This window comes from Heterocephalus glaber, unplaced genomic scaffold (assembly GCF_053883595.1).
Source record: "Heterocephalus glaber isolate CG9 unplaced genomic scaffold, H.glaber_assembly_v1.0 deba00001719, whole genome shotgun sequence".
Classification (NCBI taxonomy): domain Eukaryota; kingdom Metazoa; phylum Chordata; class Mammalia; order Rodentia; family Bathyergidae; genus Heterocephalus; species Heterocephalus glaber.
Genome location: NW_028258432.1, coordinates 5,708,225 through 5,729,639, shown reverse-complemented (window position 1 = coordinate 5,729,639; position 21,415 = coordinate 5,708,225). Strand labels below are relative to the sequence as shown.

The following is a 21,415-nucleotide window of genomic DNA, read 5'->3' as shown; positions in this document are numbered from 1 at the left end:
CTTTGTAGATATAGTTGCTGGTTGCTCTAAGAGAGCCTCTCTGGAAGCTTCAGCTGATAATCCTGACATGAGACCAGGTAAGATGTGCCACCTGCTACTATTTCTGCTGCTGGGGCTCCTGTGAATTAGGGAGAGTTCTTCAACCATGGTGTTCAGTTCTTTTCTGGGCCCTACTTCTTTGTTTAATTGTATATATTTAAGGTGTCCAACGTGATACTTTGATATCCTTATCACTTCACATATATATAGGGAAGTGAGTGTTACAGTTAAGCAAATTAACATACCTGTCATCTCAATTTAACCAACCCAACCGTAGATTCCCCAATTGGGGAAATCTAGGTCTGTACTGAATACAGACTTTTTTTCTCATCATTATTCCCTAGATAATACAGATTAACAACTATTTACATAGCATTTACATATTATTTGGCATTATAATTTACTTAGAGATGACTTAAAGTACATGGGAGGATTGTGCAAATTCTGTGCAAATACTGTGCCATTTTATATGTGTAACACATTTGGGCATCCTTGCTTTTGGTATCGTCATCCTCATTTCTTTCTTTCCTTCCTTCTTCCTTTTTTCTTTCTTTCGTTTTTTATTTATTGGTTGTTTTGCGGTAAGAGTACCTGAAATCTACTCTCTTGGTAAATTATTAATTGTAGTCCTCACAGACTGGTTTCCATGATGTCCTTAGATGTATTCACCTTACTTAAATGTGACTCTTCACCTTTTGATTCCTAGCGCCCTACTTCCTGCTGCCCCCTGGACCTGCTTCTGATTTTGGTTGAGGATCCTGCTCCTCTGAGACTTTCACATGCTGTTTACAATAAGTCACAAAGTCAATCTGTCTCCCCAAGTAGTGTCTCCCCAGAGGTCCTAAGGCTTTCAAGGAAAGATCTAACAGCTTGTCTCACTTAGGAATTGATTCGTAGTTGTTTTTAAACACCAGTATCTCAAAGAGTAAGTAATAGCAGAAATGAGGAATTCCATATTAAAAAGTCAGTACCACCAAACTAAAGGAGAATTTGAGAAACTGAATCAAGAATTCTAAACCATTCACTTCTTGGGTTCCTTATCTAAAACAGACAAATCTAAATCTCAAGCCATTTTAGCCCGACAGTTCATCTCTGCCATCTGTTTCCTTCAACTGATCGTACATTAAAACAGAAGTGCCTAAAAACATTCTTAAAGGTTACCCCAAGAAGTTTTATTGCTATATAAACAACTGGGGATATCACAGCTAATTAGAAAGTCCCCTGTCAGAGAATGAATAGACTGTGAAGAGAATAAGTAGATACCTACTACTTATTGGAAATTAAAAATGAGGGTGTTGATGTGCTGCTTGAACCAAATCAATCGCCTCTGACACATTCCCCATTGCTTCAAAATGAATGAAATACACTACATATGTACCAGCCATGAATCTCTTTTCTATGCATAGCAAACATTTACTAATTAAATGTGGAGGATCATCTCAGATGGAATAAACAAAGGGATGAAAGTTGAAAGACAATGAGTAACATGCCAATGATACATTCTCACCTATGAATACAGAGCAGAGTAGTGGCGAATCGTGATCTTTATGCACACATTTGCAGTTGGGAATTGAGTCCAGCCCAGCTGGACTCTGGAATCCATTAGCGCTGACATGCCGTCTGTCACTTCGGAAGGTAATTTCCCCTTCAATTTGCAATTAGGTCTGGGATTCGGTCTGTGACCTTGATGTCATAGAGTATCAATTTTATTGCATGACACACTGTGTACCTTACCCTGGAAATCACAAAGCAGAGGAGGAGTCACCTTCTTTCTAGTTCTATAGAGTTCAGAAACCCCAAGGCACTTGTTAATTTTGCATTTTACCATAGGCATTAGGAGGCATTAACATTTGCCTCCTAGTAAGTGCTCAGCACTTTGCTGTCCTTCCCAGGGTTCTGTCAACCTTGAGTAAGTGAAGGAAGAGAAGTTCTGCATTTATATAAATATGTTTTGCTTTACCCATTCACGCCAACATTGATCTCCTCTCTGTTGTATGCTTAGATGCTTTACTAGGTATTAGGGATATAACAGTAAGTTAAAACACTACTTATTATTTTCGGGAATTCCATCTTGTCCTTGTCATTGGACTGAAAAAGTCATAATTATATCCTTTTTTTTTTTTGGTTTTTTGAAACAGGGTCTCATTATGTAGTCCAGCCTGGCCTTGAACTCTCTATGTATGCCAGTCTGGCCTCAAACTCCTAGTGATCCTCTTGCCTCAGCCTCCTGAGTGCCGGAATCACAGGCATGCACCACCATGCCCAGCTAACCATGATTAGATTCCTTTAAGTAAATTAGCAAGATACATAATAGAAACCACTTTTTTCACATAAAGTAAAGTTTTGGCATAATTATACAAAGTTCACCAGTAGTCAATATAAGGCCTTTGTCTTGTTTTACTTTAATTCGTTCTCTTTTGTCCCACATCATCTACACACCCATTGGCCCTTCTCCTCAACGCCAAAGTGTTTAATCTAGGACACATGGCATATGTCCTTGGATATGTGTACACTTGTGAAAATAGAGTCGTTACATGTGTACCAGTACTCCTAGTGCACATCCACAGCATGATGCTATTGATTTTGTTCTGCTTTCTCACTGCTTAAAAAATTACACACTACGTTTTTAAGACGACTGGATGCTGCTGACAGCCACTAGCTCATTCTTCTATCTGCTTCGGTTCCCACCAGGTGCAGCCACCATTTCTTCATATGTTCCCCAGGTTGCCTTCCCCCTTCCAGCCCACAAATGATGCTACAGTAAGCTGCCTGGGCCTTGTTCCCTGGCACTGTTATTCTCTGCAGGTAAATAGCAGGAAGGGCTGATGGGACATAGGTTCCTTCAGCAGCCCTACTTTTCTCCATACGTATCAGTGGGAATCTAGACTAACAATGATATGAACATGGCATCTGCATTTACTGAGCATCTACTGTCTATGAAGCTCAATATGCGTTACTTTACATGTAGGATCTAAAAAAAGTCACAACTCAACTTCTCTTCAACAAGTGAAGATTCTGAGATTCAGAAAGAGTGAGCTATTCACTCAGAACTACACAGCTATCCCATGACAAAGGTCAGATTTGCCCTGTCATAGTGCTGGACTCAGTGGGATCTGAAAGGCATGTATTGGCAATGACTAGTTTTGCCTTATTAAAATAGCACACATGGCTGTAATGCACAGTGAGGGGCAGTGTCACTGGCAGAGAACTCATCTGTAGATGACTGGGCCATGGGAAAGTTTGGTCCACCAGAGTGGACAGGAGAGATCAGACAACCATGGAAATTCTTATGCTCAACTACAGCTGAAATTAATGAGAGCTTTTTGCATTATTCCATATAAAGACGAACTCTATATTTTATAATTTTACAAGAATAGAAGCTTGGTGTGGTGGTGCATACCTATAGAATCCTAGTACTCAGGAGGCTGAAGCAATGGGATCATAAGTTCTAACTCAGTCTGGGAAACACAGTGTTAGAGGCCAGCTTGAACTACATAGCAAGATCCAATCTTAAAGAGAAAGAAAGGGAGGAGAAAGAAAGAAAGAAAGAAAGAAAGGAAGGAAGGAAGGAAGGAAGGAAGAAAAAGAAAGAGAAAAGAAAAGGAGAAAAGAGAGGTATTCTCTATTGTTTTCCCCTCTGAACTTTAGATTGTGAGCCTAAATGCTTATTGGTAAGAGTTGCCCAAGCCTTCCAAGGTGGACTAGAAATCATAACCTCTACCCAAGGATAAAAATTCATTTGCTTGATTAAAAATTTCTTTATGGATGCTGAGAGAAATGATGCCGTTTCTCCAAGCTGGAGATGCTTCCAAGCTCATGAAAACAGCATGGATAAACAACTTTTATTTTTATGTAGTTATTTATTGTAGTACTGGGGATTTAACCCAGGGCCTTCCACTTAGCTACATCCCTAGACTCCCCCCCGCCTTTTTAACAGGATCTCACTAAGCCACTAAATTGTTCTGGCTGGGCTAGAACTTGTGATCCTTCTGCCTCAGTTCCTCCTCCCCTCTGTAGCACTGAGGTCACAGATATGTACTGCTGGATAAACAATTTGGGGACCAAGGGAGTTCTGAACTAGCAAACAGAGGTCTCCTAGGTAACAGAATACAAGTGGAATACATCTTCCCAAGGGAAGATGCAGCCCCTTCTGCCTGCCAGTGTGTGATACCAGCTCCTGGTACCCACGGGGTGCAGGGCCCAGCAGTTTTCCCTGTTCAGGAGTCAGGTCTAATCTACCTCCTCACTCAGTGTGAGAAAACTGGAGCCATGAGTCCCAAACAAGCTGGGGGAGTCACAGGAAAGCTAGGCTGGTCTGAACTCAGGGGCTCTTGTTAGATGGGAAGTGACCAGGATCTTGAGTGGCCTTAAGGCTGGGGCCCCCCAGGAGGGAGGATGGTTGGCTCTCCCAGTTGGAAATTGCCTAACATTCCCTGCATTTCTGAGCCTGTCCTCCTCCATCACTTGCTAAGAGAATCATATCACAGGTGCTAGGAGCCCATTCTATAACATGAATCGGAATGGATTAAAATCTTGTTTTCTTCTAATCTGCCTTGCAAGGGTTGCTTGAAAAATCAAAGGGAGGCACTTTCCAGGCATAAAGCCTGTACTGTCTGGCTTGCCATGCTACATTCAGCTAAAGGGCAATAACAGTGATTCCCTTTGCTACTTTAGAAAGAGGAGTTTTAACTCCTCAGTCCGTCTGCAGGCCAGGGGCTTTTCAAACATTTTCCTTAAAGCAAAGGAGGGATCCAAGTAAGGATTTTGTGGATTTCTGCAGTGGATGCTCATTTGTGTATTTTGCAAGAGCCAAAGCATCCTGGTGGGCATCTCTGTTACCCATCCAGAAAACGGAAGGTTTTTCTGTTTTACAGTTTAACGAGCATTTTCCCTCCTGCCTCCTCAGGGGAAAAAAGAAAAGAGAGAAAGAAAGCCCTGTGACTAGAATTATAATGAGCCCCCAAAGGTGGTCCTTATTATCTTCTGTAACTTAGCAACATGCTGGGGGAGCAACGAGGAGGGTTTGCATTCATTGGTGAGAAGTGGGTGGAAAGAAGGAACTATGCCTGGTGCACCAGGTACAATGCGAGGAGGCGTCTGTGCCTGCAGTTCTACTTCTGAGGAAGGAAGGAAAGAAGAGAAATTGCATCCGCAGTGATGGGCACGAGACTTGTGAGGCTGCTACAAGATCGATCCATGGGATGCCCAGGGAAGGGACTTGGAACTGGTCTCTGCTCCCAGTGTATGCAATTTGCCTGCCATCGAATTTCCAGGTCCTCAGTGATTTTTATGGTCCTGACCCATATATTTACCCTGCCTTTGAGCACTGCCTGGTTTTCCTTTCCCAGGGTGAACTTTGCTTTTTTGTTTTTTTTAAAGGAAGAAACACCCCACCTAGTTTTATAGCTGGAGATGAACTTGTGACAGCTGCCCTCAGAATGTATCTAGGGAGGTTTCTAGCGAAATAGCCCAGGGCTTTGGGAACATATGGGTCAGATTTTCAGGGCGTACAAAGTGGCAGATTAACAGTTGGTAGAGGCAGGTTTCAAATGATACTTTGTGCTGACCTGAAATCCTGGGGGGCAACATGTAGTAGAAATTCTCCTCGCAAACATTCAAGTACAGTATAGGTCAGAAGAAACCTAGCCTAAAATTTATGAGACAAAGATTTGGGGATGGGTTTTGATGACTCATACCCAATGATAGGCCCTGAGAAGAGAAGGTGACAAGTCCCGAACTCAGCCTCATGTGGCTTCTAGGAAGCTTGGGGTTGCAAGAAGAGGGGAAGCAGTGCTTTTGTTCTTGTTGTGGTCCTTGGGACTGTTACGCAGCACATGGGGTCTGGCTCTGTGCCTGCCTTGTCAGGAGCAGGGTAGATCAGCCTGAGAATGCCTGGAGGAACAGTGAGTGCTACCAGCCCTGCCAGTGGGCACAGCTGCAGCAATCCGGGTGTTCAGCCCAGAGAAGGAATCCTGGGGGCCCTGGAGTACAGCAGGAGGCTCTCTCCCCACTGCAGTCATGGGCCTTTTGTAAATGTTGAATTTGCCCTCGAAGCCTGAGTTCTTATGTGAAGAGGCTCCCTTTGCCAGGAGAGGGGTTTGCTCTGGTGCATGAGGTGAAGGGTTGGTCCCCAGTTCAGCAGAGGTGGAGCCTTTGGGAAGCGGTTGAACCCTGAGGGCTGTAACTTCATCTGTGCATTCACCTGTTGATGTTACCATAATTTGATGGCATTATTGGGAGGTCATGGAAACAGGAGGGCCTGACTGGAGAGAGTGTCTTGGGGGATGACCTTGGGGACTATATCTGGTTCTTAGCCCTCCCCTTCTATTTCATAGCTGCCTCAAGGTGAGACGTTTTCCTTTTTCACACTCTTCCACCATGATGTTTCTGCCACAAGCCCACAAGTGATGGGGTCCAGCAACCATGGACTGAAACCATCAGCCAAAATAAATCTTTCCTCTGTTATTTTTCTCAAGTATTTTGTCACAGTAATGGAAAAGTGATTAACACAGATAGACTTGTAGCGGCCGTGGCCCTTTCTTCCCCACGAAGATTCATAGCTGACATTTCTACAAAAAAAGCCAAGTTAACAAGTGGAAAGCCGGACACTTTGCCATACTTTGGGGTATCGTTCTCTGTGCTCCATAGATTTAAGAGACAAGTTCAGTGTCTCAGTCAGCAGAAGGGGGTGAGACCATCTGGAAGATGGTACCGAGATGTAAAAAGGGAAGTATGGAGGCAGTGAGCATGAGTTTGGGATTTAGGACCAGTGGCTGGGAACAGTTCCAGAAGAAACAGTTCCAGGGAAAGGTGGACATAAGAGGAAAGCAGGTGGGATTCTGAGTCTCTTGAAGACCTTTTCATGAGAGATAGCTAGGTTCAGCTAGGAGGAGATACCCAACTAAATTCCAGAGCAGAATGGCTTGAAACGCTTGGTTCGGTGGCCCCTGCATCCCGGAGACAGCCAAAGCAAATGAGAGTGGCCAAGTCTTCCCAGGGCAAAGCTAGGTAAACAGAGGAGCAGCCTGAGGCAGGAACACATCGAAGTCTACTGCCTGACAGAAACGGATTCCAGTCTCCAATCAGGGCGGAGATGTGAAGCAATTTCCTGGTGGCTCAAAGTAATGAAAAATATTTGCTTTAAGGTGTTAGTAAGGAAAAAGAGTAAACATGGAGAGTTACGTGCAGCTCCTGTCACAGGCTCCCTCCTCCGAGGTCACAGTGGGGTGAAGTGGACTCAGATCTCTTGCAAGCCCAGAAAGGCTGTCCCTCTTTCTTCCCCAGAGATCACAAGGAAAATCCAGCTGTGATGTGTGTCACCCCAGGATCGACAGTAAAAAGCAGGGAAAGGGTCCCTCAGCCCTGGCCTGAGCCCTGACTGCAGCCCGGCTCCCTGCCCCCAGCACGTTCTGCACAGCATCTCTGGCAAGCCAGCTGCTGATCAGCTCACCGCCCTCCCTCCCCTGTGGGAGAGTACAGGGACACACACATGATCGATCACATGCGGCTCTCCCTTCCTCGAGGACTCCGGGAGACAGATATTGTGCTCCATAGATATGCACAATATGGCGGACTCGATTCATGCAAACTCAATCAGCTCCTGAAGGTTCCTGACTTCAGTGCAGGTAAAAAGCTTTAGGCTTGGGGAATTCCTGGTGGATGATAAGGAAGTATCCACTGGCAAAATCTGAGAAGGGTGGGCCACATGGAGGCATTCCAGGAGTGAAGATGGAACTGTTGAAAGCTCTTGCTGTGACATTTTTTCTCTTCTCACACGTTATATTCTAGGTTGCGGGAGGTGTGGGGATGCCTCCGGCACCCAGAGCTCTTTGAGCTAGGGCTTGGTAAGTGTCCCACAAGGCTGGTATTCTGAGAGGCCACGGGGTCCCTTCCCTTCCTCTAGATTTGGCGACACAGCTGAGGTGGAGACCACCCATAACAGCCCCCAGGGTCTGGCCGCTGGCTCCTGGCCACTGTCATGCTGGGCACTCAGCTGCTCACATGGGACCAGCCCCTACAACTCAAGCTTTCTGCAAGCCTGTCTTCCAGCTGCCTTTGTCCAACCACATTTAGTGGCTGGCCACTTTATAATATCTCCCTTTGTAATGTGCTGAATGCCTACCTGAGACTAAAGCACTGAGATCTCATAGCTGCTTCTGTGATCTCAATTCACAAGATTGCAGACTGTCCTGTGGAGGCTTGGGGTGAGGCATGTTTCCTGGAAACAGGGAGCTATTCTGTGTCAAATGCTCCTTTGATGCACTGAATCCTGCAGCTTTTGGAGTAGGGATCATTACAGATAAGCAAACTGAGGCTCTGACTGTTATAGAATTTACCCAGGGTCACATGACTGTTAAGGGTTAGAATTGGGATTAGGGCCTAAACCCATCTGACCTCAAGTTCTGCACTCTCTCTTTACCTCAGGCTCCAATGTTCATCTTCAGTTTTAGTTTTTCTTCCTCTTGAGTTGAATATGTATGAAAATGAGCACATAGCTGGACATTAACTGCTTTTCTCTCAGAGAAACAGAAGTAACAAAGGTTGATTATTGGATCTACAGCTCAGAGGACCAACAGAGTCATAGTATTCCCAGAAGGTAGCAAGTATGCTCATTTTTTTATATAATATAAACCTACCTTTGTGTATTTCATTTATTGACATACAAGAGACACACAATTGACACATAACAACTGTATGTATTTATGGAGTACAGTGTGATATTTTGATATGCATACTAAGCCTATCTTTTTAACTTCAAATGGTTCCTTCCCAAGGTGAGATGAAAACTCAAATCTCTGAATCTCTGGCTTCCAGATGACTATGGAAATGCAATGATGCTTGAGTGCTGCTCCTCACTGAGCACCACAGTGTGTGTCACGATTCCTGCCGGATTCTCTGCCCTGGCTGGAAAGGCAGATCAGAGAGTGCTTGGGTTTGTGGTCCCTGCATGGCAGCACAAAAGGAGATGAAGAGGAAATGGTAGGCGTCTGAAGAAGGGATTTGGGCAGAGCTGCTGGTTGTGCTTTTGACAAACAGAAACCTGCACAAACACCGGCGAGGGTGGAAAGAGTCCTGGCTAACTTTGGAAGATGCCTCCAGATGACTCCAGTAGGCCTTTTCACAGATGCAGCCATCTGTGACATTGTGGTCACAGCCTCTCCACCAACTTAGACATTTCCACAGGGCCGGAGCAGCTGAAGCACTCTCATAAAGTGTTCCCAACACCCACCTTGTTTCTCTCACTTTGTATTTTGTCTGGCTTTGAATACCTTGGACCAATATGGAGTTAATACCCCTTAGTTCCCTGAAATAGAGTGCTGTTTTGATAGTGTTATAGCTAGTGTCTAGATGTCCCTCCAAAGCCTCATGCAGTCAGAGGTGGGGCTTTTTCAGAAGTGGCTGGATCTCACGTGTGTGACACTGGAATTGATTCACGGTAGAATGCTAGGCTCAAAGGCACTAGGATTAAGGGAGTGAGTGCTACCTACCCTAAGTAGTCTGGATAAGATTTCTTTTTAAAAAGGGCAGAAAGACACTGTTAAGGTCCCTTTTTGCTTTGCTACCTTCTGCCCGCCATGAACTGTTCTCCTCTGCAATACCACCCTGCCTTGGAGCCAGCCAATTATGGACTGAAACATCTACAAATTGTGAGCTAATAAACCTTTCCTTTAATTTTGGATGTCGGGTATTTTGTCTCAGCAATGAGAGAAAAGTAACTAAGACAGATAGTGACGGCTTATTAAGTGAGTGGTAGCATTTATATTGGCACAGGACTTCTACATACATTACTTAGACTTGATTCTCACAACTCATGATGGCAAGAAAAGCAAGTGATAAATAGTTACCCCTTGGTATCCTTGGGAAATTGGTTCTAGGACTCTCCCACCTCAGGTACCAAACTGGGTGGATTCTCATATCTCTTCTATAAAATGTGTAGTATTTGCATATAATCTATGCATGTCCTCCTGTGTGGGCTAAATCATCTCCAGGTGACATAAAATACTTAGTATAATATAAATGCTATATAACTAGTTGAGAATAGTGCAAGAAAAAGTTTGTACATGTCAGTGCAGATACACTTTCTTCTTTTGAATATTTTCAATCCACACTGGTTGAATCTGAGGATGTAGAACTCAAGGATCCAGAGCATTGATTGTTTTTTTCATTTTCTCTGCTGTAGACTCTGAAACCCAGAGAGGCAAAGGATTTACCTGTTGTTACATATTTAGCATGTGGAAGTGTTCAGACCCAAAGACAGGTATCCCAGTTCTAAATTTGGTGGGCTTTCTATACAATAAGCGTTATAACAGAGCCCCTCAGGGCTAGGACAGTCACTTTAGCATTGTGGTAGAATTTGTATAATACAAATGTCCCTTTTAGGACATAACCACAAGTCATCAGAAAACCAAACAATTTTTAGTATAAGCGTGGCCCATACAATACTTAAGACATACTAAAGAAAGTGTTTGTTGTTACCTGGAATTCAACTTTAACTGAATATTTTGTTCATTTGCACTGCTACAACAAACTGCCACAGATGTGGGGCAATATACAAGCCACAGGAATCCTGTATCTTGCCATTCTGGAGGAATAGAAGTCCAAGGTCAAGGTGCTGTCAGGTTCAGAGTCTCAAGAGGGGATCCATAGGGTGTCCTACATGGTGGAAAGAATGACTGGGACAACTCACCCCCCTCAAGTCTTTTATAGTTTAAACCCATACATGAGGCCACTAGCCTCATGACTTAACCTCCAGAGGGCTCCACCTCCAAATACTGTCACATTAATGATTAAGTTTCAAAACATTAGTTTTGGGGGACATTGAGATCATATCACTAAATGTTCTATGTTTTTCTTTTTAAATCTGACAGCTCTAATTTAGATCTCCACCCAGTTCTGTGTATTCATATCATACACCTCTATGGACCAATGTCAATTTTCCACTTAAACTCATACATGGTGATGGCTTCTCTCTACTCTTGCCAGGTCTTGCGGTGCATGCCTCTGGTGACCCGTATTTGATATCGATAGAGCTTCCACAGTTTTAGTCTCAGTCCACATCTCTGTCCATCAGAGCCACTTATCTAACCACATACTTGTCGTCTCCTCCTGGATGTCCCATGAACTCCTCTAGTGAACGTATCTTCCTGTTCTTGGCCTTCTCTGACCAAATGGCCTCACCACTGAGCCTTGACCTTGCCAGCTTGCTCCCTGCCCAAGCAGCAGCCACTTCCTGCAGGCTCCACTGACTGTGGCTCCTTCCCTGCCATTGCTCTCCATCCACCCTCCATTACAGCCATCATCACCTGTTTCCTGAACTTCCAAACCACTTTCCTGTCTCTTTGCTTCTCCCCTTGTAAGTCACTTTGCCCAGCAACCACATAGGAGACCATTTCATAATCCAAATTTGAGTTTATCCCTGCCAGATGATGAATTTCATTTCTCTTAAAGTCCAAAATCCTTACCATGGCCCACAAGGCCTTGATTAACACAGCTCTGTGCCAGGCTTTCATGATCCAAACACAAGAGCCCACCGTTGTGTGCCTTATGACCAAGAGATGGAACCCTAAAACAAACAAGTGAACCAATGTGAATAATTAGACTATGATTCATGTTATGAAGGAAGTCAACAAGACATCATTTGAGGGGGAAGGACAGGTCTTATTGTTAGACCTAGAGGATGAGAAGGAATTAGCTCCAGGCTGCTTTCAAGAAAGTATAAAAACATGGAGGTTGGAACCTGGGTTCAATTTGAGAGATAGAAAAGCCAGTATAGGTAAAGCAGGGAGAAGCAGGTGACCTAGGAAGGTGGAGAAACCATGGGAGCCGTTTGGGTTTTACCCTATGTGGAATGATCTGCAGAAGAGCACAGGGCCCAGTGGAGAGGGCTTGTCAAGGCAGGAGCCAGGAGTGAGTCTACCAGGACACCCCACAGTATTCCAGGAAACAGAGGTAGACCAAGACAAGACAGCATAAAGGGTCACGTTGGTGTCTGTGGGTCTGAAAAGTAAAGTGACCTTCACAGAGCCAAGACAAAACCTAATCTCCTAATTTCCAGTGTAGTGCTCCAATTTGATTCAACAATTAAATCAAGGCAGTAACTGCCTTGTCCAGAGGCACCTGGACTCACATGCAGAACCTAAGGACTCACATACAGGGAGGCTGATTGTGTAATGCCCCCTGGTTCTAGAGATCTCCAATCAGACCATAAATGGAACTCTGCTTCATTGACTCAGAGAAATCATCCACTTTAATGTGGATTTAAGTTATGAACTCTTTCCTACATTCTTGTGACCTTTTCCACTTTCAACCAATGCCTTGATAGTTGGATATCTGGCCAGTGAATTTGTCTTCTCTGACATTACCTGCTCTTCCAGATCTGAGGACCAGGAAAGGCAGTGGTGGGAGCAGGCAAGGAGGGTGAAGGAGCAAACCAGAGCTTGTGGGTTCAAAGACTTTTCAGTACAAGACTCTCTGGCAGTTTACTGAGAATCTTAAAACCCCACTGCTGTGTAAGGACAACTCCATTTTCCAACTGGAAAGTGTCCCACTATGGACACTTCTATTTATCCAACTTTGAAAGACTTCGAATTAATGAGGCAGATGTCCTTGAGCAATATTCTACTCATTCTTGATATCTAAAAAGCACTCAATGTTCTTATCTGTGACCTGCTCAAAGGCCTTAGATGCAGCCATCCACCCAGGCTATGAGGAAGCCTGCTTGTGTCTGAATATTAGAAGGAAAGTAATGTAGGCACTACTATCATAGAACCTTATCCTGAAATAATTATTTAAGAGAGATTTCTAGATTCTTAGATGAGGCCTTTATATGAAGGAGCAGCAAGTAGGACCATTCCCTTGCAACATCATGAAACAAATGGCATTTATTTCTTCAAATCCCAATCCCATCTTTCTGAGCCTGCATTGTGCTGCCAGAGCCTTAGAATGGTCCATTCCCCAGGCTGAGTAGACTGCATGGATCAACTTAGACACTTATTTCATCCAACTCACCTGTCTTTATGTTCCATCCCCACATTTCCGAGATTTAATGGATCTGGGTAGCTCATCTGACCTCTGGGAATTTACAGTGTGGCTCTTGTAAACAGCATGGGGTTGTACCATTTTTTAAAAAATATGTACATATTGCCAGTCTCTGCCTTTTGATTAAAGGGTATAGTCCATTTACATTTAATGTAATCACTAACTAGGTAGGATTTTTATCTTCCATTTTTTGTTTTCTGTTTTGTTCTTCTATTCCTCCATTATTGCTTCTTTTGTGTTAAACAGATATTCTCTAGCATAACATTTTAATTCATGCGTTGTTTCATTTGACTATTAATTTAATTTGTAATTATATTACTTTTTATTTTTTAATTTATTTTTTATTAGTATGTATTTGCCATACACAATGATTCATCATAGGGAATCTGTACTGGTACATAATATATCTTAACTTTTTTTTTTTTTTCGGTACCAGGGATCAAACTTGGGTCCTTACACTTGCAAGGCAGGTGGTGGAACCACTGAGCTAAATCCCCAGCCCTAGTAATATATCTTAATTCTTCTTTTTTTCCCCAGTCCTCTCTCCTAACTTCAGCCCTTCTTCCCCTTCCCATTTACAAAGATTTGTTTCCATTTTTCCCTTTCATTCTCTCTTTTTAAAATCCCTTTTTTTTTCTTTCCCTTACCGTTTCCCCTTCCCTTGTTCCTCTTCCCATTTGAACCTGTTCTTCCTACTCTCCAATATCTATTTTCCATTTTGCACCTTATCTACCCTTTGGGTTTCATACACAAGAGAAACATGCAATATTTAAACTTGTGGGTCTGATTTATTTCACTTAACAATATGGGCTCAAGGTGCATCCATTTATCTAAAAATGACTCAAGTTTATCCTTCTTTATGGCAGAGTATTACTCTATTGTATATAAATACCACGTTTTCTTTATTCATTCATCTGTTGTTGGGCCTATGGGCTGTTTCTAAGATTTAGCTATTATAAATTGTGCTGCTATGAACATGGGTATACATATATAACTGTGATATGATGCTTTTAACTCTCTCAGGTTGATACCTAGAAGGGGAACACTGGATCAAATGGAATAGCTTTAGTTTTTTGTTTTACTTGACTATTTACAAAGCTATTTTCTTAGCATTTGTCCTATTACTTTCTATTAACATCTTAGCACACTCTGTTTTGGATTATTAGCAACTTAGTTTCAATAGTATATAAAAACTTTGCTCCATTTTAGCTTCATTCACCTCCCTTCCTGCATTGTCACACAACTTTCATATTTGTACATTAAAAGCCCATGACATAATTTTATAATGTTTTATGTAGTTGCATTTTATTCAGAAAACAGAAGAATACAGTTACAAACAAAAATATATTTATGCTGTCATATTTAACCCTAATTATTTTTACCATCCTCTTTCTCTTTGTAGGATCAAGTCACTATCTAGTGTGCTTCCATTTCACCCTGATGATTCCACTTAGTGTATCTTATATAGCATGTCTGCTTGCAGTAAATTCTCCCAGGTTTTGTTTATGTGGGAATATATTAATTTGTACTTTAATTTTGAAGGATAACTTTGCTGGTTAAAAATTCCTGGTTGATTTTTCATTTTACTACCTTCTGGTTTCTGTGATTTCTCATGAGATATCCCCTTTTTTATGTGATGAGTTGATTTTTTTGCTTGCTGTTTTTAAGATTTTTTTCTTTGTACTTCAACAGCTAAACCATGATATGTCTAGATATAGATCTTTTTTTCTTCATTCTACTTGGAGTTTATCAAGCTTGGTGTATTGATTAATATTTCTCAAATAAAATTTCAAAAATTCCAGCCATTATTGCTTCAAATGTTCTTTGACTTTTCTCTCTCCTTCCTCCTTCTGGGGCTGCCATTATATGTATGTTGGTATACTTGATGGGGTACCACAGTCTTTTTTTTTTTCCTTTTTACTCACCAGACTGAATAAGATCAATTGATCAATTCAATAATGATCTCTTTACTGCCAGTTTAAATCTCCAGTTGAATTACTATCAGTATGTGTATCTAAAATGTACCGATAAAGTTAATTTTAAAAATAAATGATATCATGCACGTAAACAACAACAACAAAAACCCCAAATCTGCTGAGACCCTCAAGTAAAGACCCTCAAGTAAATTTTTCATTTCTATACACACTTTTCAACTCAAATTTTCAAATTTCTGATTGACTGTTCTATAAAGTCTATCTCATTACTAATATTCTCTATTTGGTGAGACATCATTTGCATGCCTAATTTTAATTAGAACTGATTTAATTTTAGATGCAATTTTTTAGTACTTTGCACATACTTCTAGTAGCTGACTTAAAGTCCTTTTTAGTAAATATAACATCTGGGCTTCCTCAAGAATATTTTCTATTGACTTCTTTATTTCCTATACTGAAACCTGTTCTTCGTGTGTCTATAATTTTTTTGTTAAAAATTAGACATTTTTTGGTTTTGTTTTGGCACTGGGGATCGAACTCAGGACTTTGTGCTTGCAAGGCAGGCAGCAGAACCACTGAGCTAAATCCCCAGGCAGAAAATTAAACATTTTATGCTGAGCTGAGTCTGGGCACTGAACACCAGCCTCCCCCTCTACCTCTTCTGAAACTCCAAGGCCACAGTGATGTGCACTCAGGTGGCTCTGGCAGTCAACATCAATGTGCCATGGAGGCTGCAGCACATACTGAGGACCAACCTGGGGCCTAAGAGCACCATGAAGATGTTTGATTTTTGTGATAGGGACATCAAGCTTACTAAAGGTGACAATGTGGTAGTACATGAAATGCAAACCCCACACCCAACAGCCTCCTTAATAGAAAAAGTAGCAACAGTCCAGGATGACATAACTGGTGATAGAACTCCTTCCAAGGTCTTCATTATTGGTGAGCTGCTGAAACAGGCAAATCTCTGCACGAGAGTCTTAATCCCATTCAAAACCAAAAGTTTTGAAGCTGAAAAAAAAAAAGAGCCCTGAAATGTTTGGAACAAGTCAAAGTAACAAAGAGATGGATAGGGAAACACTGATAGATGTGCCCCAAACATCTCTCTATACTAAAGTTCACACTGAACTTGCAGATGTCTTAATTGAGGTTGCAGTGGACTCTGTTTTGGTCATTAGAAAAACAGATGAGCCTACTGACCTGTTCGTGATTGAGATCATGGATATGAAGGCATCTCAAAATTAAAAAAAAAAAAAAGAGTGGAAAACATGTACATCCTCACATGCAGTGTTTCCTTGGAATACAGAAAAAAAAGTGAATTATGGCTCTTTGTACAAGAGTGCAGAAGAAAGATAAAAAAGCTGAAAAGTCAAAGCTGAAGGAAAATTCTTTGCAGATAGAGTTACACATAATAGAACTGGGAGAGCAAAGGTCTATGATGGTTCAGATAAAGGATTTGTTGTTATTAATCAAAAGAGAATTGGCCCTTTTTCCTCAATGCTCTTGCAAAGGAAGGCACAGCAGCTCCGTGTCAACCTAGAGGAAGGAATGTGGAGAGGCTGGCTTGTGTATGGTGGAGTAGCTCTGAATTCTTTCGATGACCTGAATCCTGACTGTCTGAGACATGCAGAACTGCTTTAGGAGGATATATTGGGGCATTGCTTCTCGGCCTTTTGGCTAAGATCAAGTGTAGGAGGATATGTTGGGAGAAGGGAAGTTCACCTTTATTGTGAAATGCAACAATCTCTGTTCTGTCACATTATTGGCCAAAGGACCGCTCAAAGATGCAATAAGAGATGGCTTAAGAGCTGTCAAAAATACTGTGGATGGTGGCTGTGTGATTCCATGTGCTGGTGCAGGAGAGGTGGCGATGGCAGAAGCCCCAGTGAAACAGAAGCCCACTGTCAAGGACAGGGCCCAACTTGGAGTCCAAGCATTGGGTGATGTGTTGCTCATTATTCCCAAGGTCCTTCCACAGAACCCTCGCTTTGACCTTCAGGAAACAGTACTTAAAATCCAAGCAGAACTTTCCAAGTCAGGTCAACTTGTGAGTGTGGACTTGAACACATGGGAGCTGATGGTAGCAGCAGAAGCAGGCTTTTGGGAGAACTATTGTGTGAAGAAACAGCTGCCTCACCCTGCACTGTGATTGCCAACAACTTCTTCCTAGTCACTGAGACCGTGCAAGCTGGAATGTCCTCTCCAAAAGGCTCAACTGAAGCCTCCCTTGTATCATCCTAATCCCAAAGGCTGAGGAATACAGTTGTGGAATTTTGTCTTAAGCTTCAAATGATTTTCAAACGAAGCTTCTTTTCCCATACGAAAAAAGGAGAGAACATTTGGCATCTATTCAAACATGATGTTGTAGAATTCTAATTGAGGTATTTTTTAGTCATACTGAGTGTATACCCAGAAAGCAGGTCCTTTTTACTTAGAGAACAGGTGGATTTTGTTTTAGCTGCATTAATATAAAATTACATGTTAAACAAGCATATTTTCTGCCTCATTTATTAAATATCCCTTGAGAAATAAAAAAATTAGACATTTTGATTATAAATTCTAGATTCTTGTCTAGAATTCACTGTTGTTGCTGTCATTTGCTTGCTTAGTGACTTCCCTGGATTAACTCTATAGCTTTTGCATCCTCTGTCACTGATAGTATCTGAAGTCTCTGCTTGGCTAGCTTAGTGGTTACTTGATGTTTGGAGAAAGATTTCCTCAAATGCACTGAACTAAAGCCCCCTAGGCTTTCCTGGAGGGCTTCCTGTGCTGCACTAAAGCATTCCTTCAGTACATCAGGAGACAGTTCATACCTTTGCCTTTCCTTAACTCCTGGCTTGCAAAGGGCTTCAAGGTCAGCCAAAGGTGGAGGCTAGCCCTTCTAGGATCTTGCTTGGCCACACACTGCTTTGGACATGTGTGAAGCCTTCTAGATTCTCAGTAGTATGTCAGTATTTCCTTTGAGTTTTTTGGTTAATCCCTTATTAGCCTCAACTAATATCACCACCTCAAGAGGTTGCTCTGTTGAACAAGTTTTGCTGTATTTGACAAATACCATGGGTCCAGATGTTCCACACAGAGCATTTTCTAAGGTCAATAAAGACAAAACCCTGAATCTACAGCTTTTCAGGGAGCAGCCAGATAGCTTCCTGGAAGTGGCTTTGAAGAAGCTTCAGGCTCATCCTGTCCCCTTGCATGGCTGCCAGGATGCTAACTGGTTTTCCCCCTTCACAAGTATAAGGCTACCTACAAGCCAGCTGAGGAGGATGGGAACAGGGCAGGAAGAAATACTCCAAAACTTGCTGTTATTATTACAATTCGGTATTTCTTAAAATAACTACTCCTAGGATTGTTGCAAAATTTTGGTTAATTTACCAGAGTTTGATAGATGTTTGAAAGAATTGCTTGAGCCATTTTTGGCAGTTTTTTAAATTGCTTTTTGGAGGCATAGGTTTCTGAGGTACCTGATCTGCTGTTGCGGGAGTACATCTCCAGTAGTGCTCTTTCAAAAGTGCTCTTGAGAAGTTATCCCTTAATCCAAGTAGGAAGCCATTGTCATACAAAGTTTTTCAAGAATCCAGCCTGCTCTCTGAGGGAGGTAATTTTGGGAAGTGGATGCTTAGTTTCTCTGGGATCAGATAAAAGCTTTCAATATAGAGTTCAATTATTTATCACATCCCCATTAAGCTTTTATCCCTTCCTTGCTCTTGCATATAGTGACTGAATGACTGCAGATGTTGGTGTTACCCGCGTGATAAGAAGAGATAACGGTTTCATTTTGGAAGTAGATGGGCCAGTGAGAGGCAGAATTGTAAAAAACAGTGATAATGAAGTAAGGCGGGAAGCAATTAGGGGTAAGAAAGCTTATGAGGGGAATAATCAAAACCTAAGATTATTCAATGGTAGTTAACCCATTTGGGGTCTGTTAGAGGTGGCACATGCATACCACTACATGGCAATCTACACCAAGGAGAGTTTTCAGCTGGCTTCTGACTCCTGGAAACATATTGTTGTATTGATGTACTATTTATCCCTTTTCAAACTGCCACATTTAGCAGCTTAATATTTCCATGTGTTTTAACCTTGTCACTTATACAGAAGGCAGTCACTGTGGAAAACATATTTGAGCATTTTTAGGGGATGATTTATATTCCACAGACAATGCTGTATGGCTTAAGGAAAAGCTAGAAAGAGCTAAAGACTGTTGGAGTCTGCCTGGAATGCTAACATGAAGTTGAATTTCTGAATGTTTGCTATCCGTTCATTAACAATCCAGCTGCCCATCTCCTTAGAGTCTGAGAGCATCACAGCAGAGTGAGATCATCAATCTTACTTTCCAGAACATCCTGTAAAATGGTAAGAGTGGTCACATTTTGTTAGCAAAGTCACATTTCACTTGAATTATTATCCAAAGCAATAAACAATCCATCCATTTTCCCACCTGACCCTAATAAACAGGCCCTACATTTCATGGGGTTAAAAGATCAGCATCACTGGGAAACATCAGTGGGGATCTGCTGTATTTCTTTGTGACTGGGCCTAGTTTCAAGCATGTTTTTTAAAGGGTGAAAACAAAAGTCTTTGGTTCACTCAAGCTGTCCATTCCTACGGAACTGAGTAAAAGTCATCAAACACTGAAATCCTCTTTCCGGTCACCAATGTCCACTGTTCTCTACAGCTCTGTGCCTCCAGAGATGCAAATATTCTACAGCCATTTGCCAATTTTAAGAGACCTGCTGGTGATTTCTTAAAATAAAATGACTTCCTGAAAATTAAATTAAGTGAGCTGGGCCTTATGTAGAAAGTTGATTAAATGGTTCCAATAAAGACACAAAGTTCAGGCATCTTTCAGATATAGTCCAAAGTTGGCTAGAAAGATCTGGCCCAAATTCCCCGCTGCGGTCTGACCAACTTGCTTCTCCACTAAATGGAGCGGTTGTGGGGAGAGGTATTGGCAGGTAAGGGAAACAAGCTTTGGCTTGGTGGCTATGGGGATATTGCTAAACAAGTTAATTTTTAATGTATTTTCTGTTTGTTTTAACATCACAATTTTAAGAAATGCTTGGCTGCTTTGAGAATCAAGGAATAAAGTCCTGCAGGGTGTGGTGGCACAGGACTGTAATACCAGCACTCAGGAGGCTGAGGCACAAGAATCGCCACAAGTTCAAGGCCAGCCTGGGTTATATAGTGAGTTCAGGGCCAGGCTGAATGACAAAGTGAGACTCTATCTCAAACCCCCCAACCCCAATAAAAAGGAAAGTCCTAACCTTAATATACAGGACTGATAGACGGGGAAGGAACAAAGTTGTGGTCATACTAGTTCGAGCACTGCTTCTCAAAGCCTGGGTCATAGGACTGAAGAAACCTCCAGTAGGCTTATAGAAAATAGACCCACCTAGACCTTTCCTGGCCTAATCAACTCAAATTTAGGATTGGAGTTAGACTTTTTCCCTACCAGAATTTAAGCACTCTTAAAATTTGAGAACTTCCAATTAAGAATCTCATTAACTCCTATTTTCCACATATAAGTAACCTCTTATCTCAGTACAAGAGTTAAAAAGCAAAACTAACTTAAACGAAATACTAAATACTCCTCTCATTTCTTATCTAGTCTGAGGTAAGGACCCATCCATCACAGGGATTGTGAACGTCCATTTGTCTTAGAACCATCTGGGGGAAAGGCTATTCTTTCCTCCATGGAATTGCCTTATCACTGCCTAAAAACTGATCATAACCTTGTAGGAGTGTTCGTGTTTATATTCTAAGATTGTTGTATGTTTAATATGAGATCAGATAAATTACTGATCATGGGATGTTCTAACTTTATCATGTCCTTGATCCTTGAAACCCAGAATTCTTGGTATAGTGGAAAAGAATTATAAATATAATGTATAAGTTTAAAAAATGACTACAAAGCTGTGATTAAGAACTATGCTGTGCCAAATTTGAGTCACAAATATTAGTATAAATTCCTGAGATCTTTTATCTTTTGAAGAGTAAACTATTTTAGGGCCGGGGATTTAGCTCAGTGGTTCTACCACCTGCCTCTCAAGTTCGATCCCAGGTACCAAAAAAAAAAAAAAAAAAGAGTGAACTATTTCTGGCCAGGTTTGGTTGGGCACGCCTGCAGTGCCAGCACTCTAAAAGGCTGAGGCAGGAGGATCGAAAATTTGAGCCTAAGCAATTTAGCAACTTAGCAAGATTCTATCTCAAAATTAAAAATAAAGGTTGGAGATGTAGCTCAGTGCAAAGACCCTGGGCTCAATCTCCAGTGCAGCAAAATAATAATAACCTTTTTAAAAAGCAAAGTATTTATTTATCCTGGTCACTAACGTGGCCTAGAAATAATGGTCAACTCAGTAATCATCTTTGGGGCTCACAGTGTGACCTTGAAATATCTCTTC

At 41.8% G+C, this 21,415-nt stretch overlaps 1 protein-coding gene and 2 pseudogenes across 10 annotated transcripts in view; all 3 read left to right on the top strand.

Moving 5' to 3' along the window:
* Window positions 1–9,716, top strand: part of LOC101724694 (uncharacterized) — a 115,749-nt gene extending 106,033 nt beyond the window's left edge. For 7 of the 10 annotated variants that reach the window (XR_015446633.1, XR_015446635.1, XR_015446631.1 and 4 more), the window contains 2 exons: window positions 9–77; window positions 7,324–9,716. Coding sequence is in view for 1 of the 10 variants with exons in the window: in XM_087199475.1 (XP_087055601.1) it covers window positions 9–77; window positions 7,324–7,349 (95 nt within the window). In the remaining 9 variants the exon portion in view is untranslated. Of the gene's footprint in view, window positions 1–8 lie in introns of all 10 variants that reach the window. The other 3 variants (XR_015446636.1, XR_015446634.1, XR_002386172.2) reach the window with 2 other exon arrangements.
* Window positions 9,717–15,666: 5,950 nt separating this feature from the next.
* On the top strand, window positions 15,667–16,652 carry LOC101704946 (T-complex protein 1 subunit zeta pseudogene; annotated as a pseudogene).
* Window positions 16,653–16,700: 48 nt separating this feature from the next.
* On the top strand, window positions 16,701–20,444 carry LOC147821738 (T-complex protein 1 subunit zeta pseudogene; annotated as a pseudogene).
* The last annotated feature ends 971 nt before the right edge of the window (window positions 20,445–21,415 follow it).